This window comes from Gossypium hirsutum, chromosome A11, assembly GCF_007990345.1.
Source record: "Gossypium hirsutum isolate 1008001.06 chromosome A11, Gossypium_hirsutum_v2.1, whole genome shotgun sequence".
NCBI classification, from domain to species: domain Eukaryota; kingdom Viridiplantae; phylum Streptophyta; class Magnoliopsida; order Malvales; family Malvaceae; genus Gossypium; species Gossypium hirsutum.
Genome location: NC_053434.1, coordinates 123,762,430 through 123,776,201, shown reverse-complemented (window position 1 = coordinate 123,776,201; position 13,772 = coordinate 123,762,430). Strand labels below are relative to the sequence as shown.

Below are 13,772 nucleotides of genomic sequence, written 5' to 3'. Positions count from 1 at the left end.
CATTTGAGTCGTTCTCTACACCCATACATATGGATGAGGAGAACGTTGATCACCGTAGTCGCCCACAATGTGAACGTCGAGCTCCACGAAGATATTCCCTTAGAACCACACCATCAAACCATCAATTTTAAGGGGTTTTGTATTGTAAATTACTTTATTTTTTATGTAAATTACTTTATTTTTATGTAAATTATTTTTTTGCATTATATTTATCAATTTTTTTATTTGGCATTTTATTATCGGATTTGAGTGCGAATTTTGGAATTGCTTAGTTGAAATACATAATACGAATAAAAAAAGAGAATGATTATCCAGTTTGGTAGTTTCGAAGTACTTAAAAATTAAAAAGACAATACTTTTTCTTTCAACATGCAATAAGCAACATGTAATGAATAACATCTTAATTTCTATCCGATCGCGATGATTGTCCAATTTGGTAATTTCGGAGTGGGCAGTTACTCCGATTGTGACCAGTTAATCTTCATACTCCACACAGCTTCCCTTCAGATTTCTCTTGTAACGTCCCCCTACCCGAGACAGTTGTCGGATCAAGCAGGAGACATTACAAAACTTATCTTAGCATTTAAATAGTTTTCGTAGTAAACTATCCATCTGCGTCACGGTCTCTAAAAAAATCATATCTCGAGTTACGAAACTCGAAATCCAATTCCGTAAATTTTTCCTGAAACTAGACTCATATATATACTTACTAATTTTTTCTAGAATTTTTGGTCAGGCCAATTAGTACAGTTTATTAGAAAAAGTCTCCCATGTTTTAGGGTTCAGCTACTCTGACCCTTGTGCACTACGAATCAAATTTCTTCCTGTACAGAAATCCAATGACTATGCCATTTGTTTCAATTAAAAATAGACTCAATAAGGAATCCATACATATAAATTTGGGTCCTAATTATTAATACACAATTTATGGTGAATTTCTAAATTCAAAATAGGGAATCCAGAAATTGCTCTAACCCTATTTCACCAAAACGTAAATATCTCATAAAATACAACTCTTTTACCTATTTTGTTTCTTCCATATAAAAATAGATTCATTAAGCTTCAATTACATATTTTATTCATCATCTAATTCACTTTATACTCTTTTTGGTATATTTCCAAATTTGGACTACTGTTACTGTCCAAATCTGTTTTAGTATAAAATGTTGATAACTAAGTTTACAACATCTTCATTTCTTCTCTCTACAATATTTACCAACACTTCCTCTTATTACTCTTCACTAACATATCAAAACATACCATACTTAAGGTTTTAGTAACATTTACAAAACATACCAAAATATCACTTAACAACTTAGATACTTTCAAAATGACCAAAAGATATCCTAGGTACAATGCCATTTCCAAAAAGATAGAAACTTCACCAATTTGAGTTCGGGGATCGGCTTCTATGCTGAGTCCTTATACTTTCGTACCTAGCTTACGCACGGAAACAAACCGTACGCTGAGAATACTCTCAGTGGTATTTCTATAAACAATAGCTTAATCAACTTTAAAACATGGTAATTCAAACACATTATTGCTATTATTCAATATCAATCAGTACTTTAATAATCTTTACTTTATTTACCCTTATTAACATAACTCGGACACTAACGGATACACGGATCCAACCCACACTCGGGATAAGCACATAGTGCTTCATCGGAACAAATCTGGAACTTTAACATTATAGTACACAAAGTACTTCATCGGAACAAATCCGGAACTTTAACAGTAGTCGACACATAGTGTCTCATCGACTCAATGTCGGAATATCCCAATACTTCCAATTCCTATGACATGTCAACTATATCCGACTAGCCCGACACTATTAATAGGGTATTCAAAATCACATTCATTTCAATATGGCAAAAATACTTACCTCATTCACATTTTCATACAATATAAATATCAAATATAACAATAACGATTAAACTCGGTTTATAGAAATACAAACCACTATTTATCGAATTTAATTGATATCTTCGTTCACTTTCTCTTTCCCTTCTTTGATGACGTATCCGATGCTACGTTTGCTACTAACAATCATACAATTAAAAATCATCAATATACTAATTCATAAAACACATTTTCACTTTCTATCAAACTTTTGCAAAAATTCCAATTTCGTCCTTTTTCCATTACTAATCTTTTTTCTTTAACTTAAGCTTCATATTCTCTTTTAATCAACTCATTAACAATTTCTAACTTATAAAATTCATTATAAAACATAAATTTTGAGCTCTATTCAACTTAATCCCTATTTAAACCTAACTTAGAATTCTTTTAATAAATCACTCAATTTTCACTTCTAACTTCAATTTCTATCAATTTAACCCATAAAACCTCAATTTATTCAACTAAATCAATATCTAAAAATTTTCTATTTTCTTCATTTTAACCTCATAAATGTAGAACTTTGAATTAGGCATCCATAAACATAAAAATTATAAGAAAATAAGCTAAAACATCTTACCAATCAAGCTTTAGGGCCTTAATCCTCAAATTTCCCTTTTCTATTTCTTTCTTTCTTTCTTTCTTTCTTTCTTTCTTTCTCACGTTTGCTCTCTGTAACTCTTTCTATCTTTCTTTCTTTCTTTCTTTCTTTCTTTCTTTTTTAACTTACTCATAAATCTATACTCAATATAATAATATTAATAATATAATATTATTCTAATAAAATAACTTAATCTATAAGAAAAACTACTTAACACATTTAATATCTTTACCAACTATTACACATGTTATATCATACATTCACACACATGGCACTTAGGGTTTAATTGCTAGATTAGTCCCTTTACTAATCTTTAATCTATAATTAAACTTTTATACCGTATGCAATTTAGTCTTTTAAACTAAATTCAAGCTACTTCACTTAATTAAACACTAAATAACCATTCAACTATAATTCATAAATATTTCTAATAAATATTCATGAATTAATTTCACGGAAACTGTACTCAAGACTCAATTTTCGATACCGTAACTTTCGGTTCATTACAATTCTCTCCCCCTTAATAAATTTCGTCCTCGAAATTTACCTAAAAAGATATGGGGGTATTGAGATCTCATCGTTTCTTCTGGTTCCCATGTAGCTTCTTCAACACTGTGACTTCGCCATAGCACTTTTACTAAAGGAATACGTTTATTACGTAATTCTTTTACCTCTCGTGCTAGAATCTAAACTAGTTCTTCTTCATACGATAAGTCAGGTTGAATCTCTACATTCTCGGTCGTAATAACATGTGAAGGATCTGATCGATATCTTTTTAGCATAGAAACATGGAAGACATCGTGCATTTTCTGTAGTTCAGGAGGTAAGGCCAATCGAAACGCTACTGGTCCAATTCTTTCAATAACTTCGTAAGGCCCAATAAAACGAGGACTTAATTTTCCTTTTTGACCAAATCTTAGAATTTTCTTCCAAGGTGAAACCTTTAAAAATACTTTATCCCCGACTGAGTATTCAATATCCCGTCGTTTCAAATCTGCATACGATTTCTGTCTATCAAAAGTAGTTTTCAATCTTTCCCAAATTTTCTTAACTGTACTTTCCGTTTCTTGAACCAATTCAGGTCCAATCATCTTCTTCTCATTTAGTTTTGTCCAACATACGGGTGATTGGCATCTTCGTCCATACAAAGCCTCATACGGTGCCATCTGTATACTTGACTGGAAACTATTATTATATACAAATTCAGCTAATGAAAAATAATATTCCCAGTTAGACTCAAAATCAATCATACAGGTTCGAAGCATATCTTCTAAAATTTGTATTACCCGTTCAGATTGACCATCAGTCTGTAGATGAAAAGCTGTACTAAAGTGAAGTCGAGTACCGAAAGATTCATGTAATTGCTTCCAAAACCTTGACGTAAACCTTGGATCTCTGTCAGAAATTATTGATTTTGGAATACCATGTAATCTAATGATTTCCCGAACATAAACCCCAGCAAGTTTCTTTAACAACCAATCGGTTCTCACAGCTAAGAAATGAGCTGACTTCGTAAGTCGATCAACTATTACCCAAATAGCATTCTTTTACTTGTAGACGTCGGTAATCCCGTCACAAAGTCCATCGTTATTCGGTCCCATTTCTATTCAGGAATATTGATAGGTTGAAGTAATCCTGATGGAACTTGATGTTCTGTCTTCACTCGTTGACAAGTCAAACACTTTGCTACATGTTCAGTTATATCCTTTTTCATTCCCGACCACCAATACAATTCACGCAAATCACGATACATTTTCATACCTCCAGGATGAAATACAAATGGACTATTATGAGCTTCTCGAAGAATTAACTCTTTCAACTCAGAATTATCCAAAATGCAAAGTCGATTCTGAAATCTTAGACAACCATTTCCATCAATGCTAAAATTTTCTGTTGTACTATTCTGAATCATCTCTCTTTTCTTTAACAACTTATCATCTTCTAACTGTGCTGATCTGATTCGATCAAACATTACTGGCTTTATTCTTAATTCAGTCAAAAGACTTCTATCTTCAGTGATACTAAGTTGTGCAAACATTGCTCGTAATTCAATCGCAGCTTTTCTACTTAATGCGTCGGCTACTACATTAGCCTTCCCTGGATGATAGTCTATGACACAATCATAGTCTTTCAGAAGCTCTATCCAACGCCTTTGTCCCAGATTCAATTCTTTTTGCGAAAGCAGATACTTCAAACTTTTATGATCCGTATAAACATAGCACTTTTCACCATAAAGATAGTGCCTCCAAATCTTCAAGGCAAAAATTACAGCTGCTAATTCTAAATCATGAGTTGGATAGTTGCGTTCATGCGGTTTCAGTTGCCATGAAGCATAAGCAATGACTTTCCCGTTCTGCATCAGTACACATCCCAGTCCACTCAATGAAGCATCACTGTACACTACAAAATCTCTTTCTGATTCTGGTAAAGTCAACATCGGTGCCTCTGTTAACATTCGTTTTAATGCTTCAAAACTTTTCTGACATTGCTCATTCCAAACAAATGGAATATTCTTCTATAGTAGCTTGGTCATCGGTAAGGCTATCTTTGAAAATCCGTTGACGAATCTTCGATAGTAACCAGCCAATCTGAGAAAACTTCGTACCTCTGATACATTCTTAGGAACTTTCCACAGAATAACTGCTTCAATCTTCTTTGGATCCACTCTAATTCCATCCGCTGATACGACATGACCAAGAAACACAACTTCTGATAACCAGAATTCACACTTGCTCAATTTTCCATACAATTACTTTTCTCGTAGTATTTGCAAAATAATCCGGAGATGTTGCTCATGGTCTATTTCTGACTTGGAATACACCAAAATATCGTCGATAAAAACTATTACGAACTGATCCAAGTATGGTTGAAAAATTTGATTCATAAGATCCATAAAAGCAGCAGGGGCATTTGTCAGTCCAAATGGCATTACTAAGAATTCATAATGCCCATACCTCGTACGGAATGTCGTCTTCAATATGTCGCACTCTTTTACTTTCAACTGATAGTATTCCGACCTCAGATCAATCTTTGAAAATACGGAAGTTCCTTTCAGTTGATCAAACAAATCATCTATTCGGGGAAGTGGATACTTGTTCTTGACAGTCAATTTGTTGAGTTGTCGATAATCAATGCATAACCGCATCGACCCATCTTTCTTCTTAACAAATAACATTGGAGCTCCCCATGGTGATGTACTAGGTCGTATAAAACCTCTGTCCAATAAGTCTTGCAACTGTACTTTTAATTCATTTAGCTCAGTAGGTGCCATACGGTACGGAGGTATCGATGCCGGATCTGTACCTGGGTAGACTTCAATCACAAATTCTACCTCTCGATCAGGGGGTAATCCAGGTAATTCCTCAGGGAATACATCAAAAAATTCACATACAGTCCGAATTTTACTACACTGACTTTCAACTGAATCCGAATTAGTCACATATGCTAAGAAAGCATTACAACCTCGATGAAGAAGCTTGCTAGCTTTAATGGCCGAAACAATACGAATTGATCCACTAGTTCGAATACCATTTACTTCAATCGTATCTTCACTTTCATTCTGAACAATAAACTTCTTCTTATAACATTATAAAATCACTCCATGTTCTGATAACCAGTCCATTCCCAAAATAACATCAAAGTCGCCAAATGGCATAATCAACAGATCAACAGGGAATATTCTATCTTGAATCATTAACGAACATCTTCGACATATATGGTTCACTAAAGTAGTTTGTCCCAGTGGACTAGACACTTCTATCATAACTTTAGACAATTCAGACTCTAATTTTTTTGTCTCAACTACTTTCATATTAACATATGAATGTGATGACCCAGGGTCTATTAAAGCATAAACGGGTGCTGAATTCAATAAGAATATACCTGTCACCACATCGTGAGCATCTTTCTCTTCTCGAGTCCTCACAACATACGCTCGAGCTGGAGCTCTAGCTTCAAATTGTTGTGTAGCACTCTCACTAGTTCTTCTAGTACCACCTCTAGCAAACGAACTACTTTGGCCTGATCCCCGGCCTCTGGAAGCAAATTCAGATCTTTGCACTACTGTCGGTGTTGTTCCAGATATCTTTGGGCAATCTTTAATAAAGTTATCGGTAGCTCCACAACGGAAACAACCTCCAGTCAACTTTCTACATTCCTCTTTGTGTCGGTTTCCATAATGCTCACATATTGGAATTTCAGTATTCTAAACTGGAGTTCGGATACTGCCAGTAGACACAGTAGTCTATCTTTTTTGACCTTGATCACTTCTTTCCGATCGAGAACTAAATATCCAATTACCTCGTGATTCTTTTGACCGCTTAGGCTGCAAACTTGAACTAACCATTCGGGGATGTTTTTCAGTGGAACGAGCAACTTCAGACTTTTTATCCCTTCCGAGAATTTGTTCAATCATCGTAGCTCTTTCCATTAAATCCGCAAACTCAGTGATTCTAAGAAGCATCAACTGTAGTCTAAATTCATTACGTAATCCTCTTAAAAAACTTTTACATCCGTCGGTTTCAGTCGGTACAAACTCAGTGGCATATCTGCTCAATCTCAGAAATTCTCGTTCATAATCCACTATAAGCATCTCACCTTGTTTCAGTGTTAAGAACTCTTGTCTTTTGTCCTCTATGTACATTTCTCCCAAATACTTATTTTGAAACTCTTTTTGAAAGAAGTCCCAACTTATCTGTTCCTCAAGTACATTCTGAATCACTGATTCCCACCATACTAAAGCTTTCTCTTGCAGTAATGAGACAACACACACTAAGCTTTCTTGTGGTGTACATTCAAGTTGCTTCAGAACTCTCTTTGTAGTCTTTAACCAATTTTCAGCAGTAGTCGAATCAATTCCCTTTGCACCCAAAAATTCTGTAGCTCCATATTTTCTCAATTCTTTAATTAGAGCTCTTCGAGTAGTAGGGATAGAGGACGTAGCAAGCATAGTTCCTACCGCTTTTTGAAGGGCATCGGCGATTATTCTAAAGACTTCAGTATTATCACTTCCAACATTCGGTTGATTTCCTACTGGATTCACACTTGGAGTTGCAGACTCCGATTCATTCACATTATACGGTTCATCATCTTCACTATACATCTCTTGATCAGTATCCTCAATGCTTTTATCAGACATTCTTAATGCTATAAAACAAAAATATTCAACAAACATATCAGCATCCAATCCTAACTCAAATTTGACTCAGTAATGGCATGTACCTCTAGATTCACATTGACATTCGATTTAGTTCTAAAACTGACTAAACCTAATTAGCTCTGATACCAATCAATATTGTAACGTCTCCCTACCCGAGACCGTTGCCGGAGTCAAGCAGGAGACATTACAAAACTTATCTTAGCACTTAAACAATTTTCGTAGTAAACTATCCATCTGCGTCACGGTCGCTAAAAAATCATATCTCGAGTTACAAAACTCGAAATCCAATTCCGTAAATTTTTCCTGAAACTAGGCTCATATATCTACTTACTAATTTTTTTCTAGAATTTTTGGTCAGGCCAATTAGTACAGTTTATTAGAAAAAGTCTCCCCTAACCTCGGTCAATTCCTCCGAAACTGGGTCCTCCTTCTTTGCTTAGTCGGGTGACTTTCCCAAGACTAGAGTCCTACTCATGCTTGTGAAAAAGAAAGAGGAAAAGAACTAATTTAAGGCGCTTTTAAGCCCACCTATGAGCCGATCGCACCACACCTTTTAGGCACTCGCATCCATCCAGACCAAAGCCATAGCCCACCCCATCTAATCTCACGAAAAAAATTTAAGGGAAATCACCTATACAAGCATCCGAACTCGCATTCTAATGCGCGTCAGACCCTTCCCAAGGAAGAAGGTAAAAGTAGCAGCTCGAGAACTACGAATCAAATTTCTTCCTGTACAGAAATCCAATAACTATGCCATTTGTTTCAATTAAAAATATACTCAATAAGGAATCCATACATATAAATTTTGAGTTCTAATTCTTAATACACAATTTATGGTGAATTTCTAAAGTCAAAACAGGGAATCCAGAAATTACTCTAACCCTGTTTCACCAAAACATAAATATCTCATAAAATACAACTCTTTTACCTATTTTGTTTCTTCCACATAAAAATAGATTCATTAAGCTTCAATTACATATTTTATTCATCATCTAATTCACTTTATACTATTTTTGGTATATTTTCAAATTTGGACTGCTGTTACTGTCCAAATCTGTTTTAGTATAAAATGTTGATAACTAAGTTTATAACTTCTTCATTTCTTCTCTCTACAATATTTACCAACACTTCCTCTTATTACTCTTCACTAACATATCAAAACATACCATACTTAAGGTTTTGGTAACATTTACAAAACATACCAAAATATCACTTAACAACTTAGATACTTTCAAAATGACCAAAAGATATCCTAGGTACAATGCCATTTTCCAAAAAGATAGAAACTTCACCAATTTGAGTTCGGGGATCGGCTTCTATGCTGAGTCCTTATACTTTCGTACCTAGCCTGCGCACGGAAACAAACCGTACGCTGAGAATACTCTCAGTGGTATTTCTATAAACAATAGCTTAATCAACTTTAAAACATGGTAATTCAAACACATTATTGCTATTATTCAATATCAATCAGTACTTTAATAATCTTTACTTTATTTACCCTTATTAACATAACTCGGACACTAACGGATACACGGATCCAACCCACACTCTGGGATAAGCACATAGTGCTTCATCTGAACAAATCCGGAACTTTAACATTATAGTACACAAAGTACTTCATCGGAACAAATCCGGAACTTTAACAGTAGTCGACACATAGTGTCTCATCGACTCAATGTCGGAATATCCCAATACTTCCAATTCCTATGACATGTCAACTATATCTGACTAGCCCGACACTGTTAATAGGGTATTCAAAATCACATTCATTTCAATATGGTAAAAATACTTACCTCATTCACATTTTCATACAATATAAATATCAAATATAACAATAACGATTAAACTCGGTTTATAGAAATACAAACCACTATTTATCGAATTTAATTGATATCTTCGTTCACTTTCTCTTTTCCCTTATTTGATGACGTATCCGGTGCTACGTTTGCTACTAACAATCATACAATTAAAAATCATCAATATACTAATTCATAAAACACATTTTCACTTTCTATCAAACTTTTGCAAAAATTCAAATTTCGTCCTTTTTCCATTACTAATCTTTTTTCTTTAACTTAAGCTTCATATTCTCTTTTAATCAACTCATTAACAATTTCTAACTTATAAAATTCATTATAAAATATAAATTTTGAACTCTATTCAACTTAATCCCTATTTAAACCTAACTTAGAATTCTTTTAATAAATCACTCAATTTTCACTTCTAACTTCAATTTCTATCAATTTAACCCATAAAACCTCAATTTATTCAACTAAATCAATATCTAAAAATTTTCTATTTTTCTTCATTTTAACCTCATACATGTAGAACTTTGAATTAGGCATCCATAAACATAAAAATTATAAGAAAATAAGCTAAAACATCTTACCAATCAAGCTTTAGGGCCTTAATCCTCAAATTTCCCTTTTCTCTTTCTTTCTTTCTTTCTTTCTCACGTTTGCTCTCTGTAACTCTTTCTATCTTTCTTTCTTTCTTTCTTTCTTTTTTAACTTACTCATAAATCTATATTCAATATAATAATATTAATAATATAATATTATTCTAATAAAATAACTTAATCTATAAGAAAAACTACTTTAACACATTTAATATCTTTACCAACTATTACACATGTTATATCATACATTCACACACATGGCACTTAGGATCTAATTACTAGATTAGTCCCTTTACTAATCTTTAATCTATAATTAAACTTTTATACCGTATGCAATTTAGTCCTTTAAACTAAATTCAAGCTACTTCACTTAATTAAACACTAAATAACCATTCAACTATAATTCATAAATATTTCTAATAAATATTCATGAATTAATTTCACAGAAACAGTACTTAAGACTCAATTTCCGATACTGTAACTTTCAGTTCATTACATCTCTCTAATGTCCATTTCGTTACGGATTCTTGATGATTGCGGACGACCTCTCGGGTTCCTACGCAAGCCTTTGTCTGGGATAAGCTCAAAGGTTGTCTGAGGAACCTCCCAAGTAGATAGGTTAGGAAGCACGGGAAACTCATTCTCCCATACACGCAACGTGCGTTCAAGTGTGTACACCTCATCGATAAATTGATCTACATTGAGCGAGACCTTAGCACAAGCTGCCACAACATGTGCATAAGGATAATGAAGTGTTTGGAACCTCCTACAGTCGCACCGTCTATTTCGAAGATCAACCCCGTATGACCTAGGTGGAATACTGGGTCGACGACCGATGGTCTCTGTAATGCGAAACGTTTCACTACATCGTGAATATACTTCTACGTTCATTGACCTTGCCATCCGACGGTTTGCAACAATTGCATCCCTGACAAGTTCGACAAACACGTGTCCTGCCTCCATCTAGTTGACTTGTTGCTGACCCATTCTTGGTATCAAGGTAGTCAACCTATAGAATGTAGCTGAGAAGACAGATGAAATCAGAAGATGTCACATTTTCAACAACACAGCGTTAATCCCCTTCACCAAGTTTGTCGTCATTTAACCGTAGCAAAAGCCCTCGTCAAAACTTTGAGCCCATTGCCATGGCTCCATGCTACCCAACCATTGTCGGAAAGATGTGTTCGTCTGACCTTCCATGTCACTCTCAAGCCGAGTCATCCTCTGCCGAAAAATGTGTGGTTCTAGCTCGTAAGCTATGTATGTATTAAGATGATATAAGTTAAGTTACAGTCTCGCCACAAAAAAATGTATGTTATATATTGAAATGATAAGGTTGTTCTTTACCCATTTTCACAACTTGTCTCTTCCAATCTGCATTCTTATAATCTCAATGAAAGTTAGCCGCAATGTACCGTATGCAGTAAACGGATCTCTATGGCACACCAGAACACCTAATGGCGGCAATTAATCCTTTCTCTCTATGGATATGATGCAAATTTTATCATTACTAATTACATACCTCCGCAGATTTGTAAGAAAGAATTCCCACGACTCCATGTTTTCTTTATCTACGATGGCAAACGCAATCGGTAGCACGTTCTTGTTCCCGTCTTGAGCAATCGCAATAAGTAAGATTTGTGTATATGTACTGTATAGCCATGTCCCATCCACTTGCATAAATGGCTTACAGTGGGGGTATACACGCACACATGGATCAAATGTCCAAAACATCCGTTGGAAAATTCTTTTACTCGGTTGTTGTTGCTCATCCGGGCCATAATAAGGTCGTGTCTGTAACTCAATGACAGTCCCCGGTACGTACTCCCTCATTGCCGCAATCCATCCCTGCAACTCATTGTACGATGCATCAAAATTTCTGTACAATTGCTTCATTGCCATCTGTTTAGCTATCCATGCCTTTCGGCATGATACTCGATACTGGAATCGTGCCTGCATTTCGGTAATTAATACCGAAACTTTAATGGTCGGCATGTCTTCAACCATTGGCATGATGCATGTACAGATAGTTTTCGAATCAAGTTTTCAATGATCTTCTGTCATTCATGTTGAAGTACATGTGTGAGGCCCAACAAATTTTCGTATCTCCCACATCTGAGACTTCTGGATAAATGCAGCTCGTATCCGCCAATTGCAGCCTTCTGTCGGCTTCCAACACTCTCCAATATATAATGTCGATTTAGACTCGGCGACTTTGTAGTCTATTGATATATTCATACTATACCATTTAATGGCAAATACGCACTCTTCCTTACTTTCGAATCTCTGGCCCACGAACAACTCCTCAGGATCAGAATATATGGCCATCTGGTGAGCAGATAGTATCTCAGGGTACTCTGGGAACTCAGCTGCATGCGCCGCATCGGGGTCTATCCGAGACATGTGTACCTCAGGATTATTGTGTATCACAATACGACGGATCTGGTTCCTGACTAAAGACGCATTAATGTTTCCATCCTCGTTCACGCCTTCATCGTCAATATCATCTGGGACATCATCCACGTCGGGATCACTATCAATATCGACTTCATAATCAGAAAGATCACTATTTCGGTATACATCATCACCACCCACATCAGTCTCGGGTGTAGCATTAAGATCAATGTCGATCCCATGTGTAGTTGATTAACTACCAATCGGAACCACCATACACGGCTCTTGAGGTCCATCTTCTTCACCTAATGGAGTTGGATCTTCTGTTGACTCCACAATAGCTAACTCAGCAAATAAGTGTATCGGTGCATTTTGGTTGCTATGGCAGTAAAGAGCGACCATTGTCTCCATATCTTCATCGTCTACAAGTTCTATTTTGGTGAATTTTATGGGATCCATCGAAACTGGAAACTTGTAGAAAATTTTCGAGACCCTTCTCCCACAACGTCTATAAATTTTTCACTAATTTTTTCCTTCATATCATCAAACGAGATATTTCTATTAAATCTCATTGCAACTTGTTTGCGGCATTCAAATATACATCCGACGCTTGTTGTCAAAATTTCTCTATTTAAATAAACGCATACGAAAAATTTATTCTCCATCTTCAATACTAGATTTGTTAAAAAAAGTTCAAAATTCTTACAATTTTCAAAATTTTTGATGCAAAATTTTTCATTCAAAACCTAACAAACAAAATTATTTATCTAACAAAATAACATTAAATAATAAAAGTTCTAACAAATTTCTACATTCTATTTAAAAATAAATAAATTAAAATACCTTGTTTTTCTTCTTCTTTTCCTTTCTTCCCTTCTTCTTTGTCTCTTTTTACTTCTACTAATTTTTTTTACTAGTTTTTTTGCTCATGCTTTCCCGAGGAGGGGGTATATATAGGGGAAATGGGTTGCGCCTAACGAGGAGGCACCACATGTTGCCCCTACCTGATAGGCGCGACATGTTGAGCTTGTCAGGTAGGCGCAACATGTGATGCCTTTTCAGGAGGCTTGTGGTGTCTTTTCAGGAGGCTCAACCCGTATTTTATTAAAACCTATTTTTGTATATAATAAATTTTTTATACCAAATAGGTAAAAAACCAATAAAACCACTATATAAACTAATCATAAATTACTAATAAAATAGCTATAAAAATATTTTTTTAAAATACATTATCAAAAAAATCATAATACAATAATACACTACTAAAAATTACCATTTTAGAAATTAATTTTATTGCACCAACATTTACAAATTTTATTGCC

The 13,772-nt window shown here is 34.9% G+C and overlaps 1 protein-coding gene across 1 annotated transcript; it reads right to left on the bottom strand.

Annotated features, from left to right (window-relative positions):
- Positions 1 to 10,548: 10,548 nt before the first annotated feature.
- LOC121210126 (uncharacterized) lies at positions 10,549 to 11,019 on the bottom strand. Its single transcript, XM_041082242.1, has one exon. It carries the CDS (start codon positions 11,017 to 11,019, stop codon positions 10,549 to 10,551), a length of 471 nt encoding a protein of 156 aa, XP_040938176.1.
- Positions 11,020 to 13,772: the final 2,753 nt, after the last annotated feature.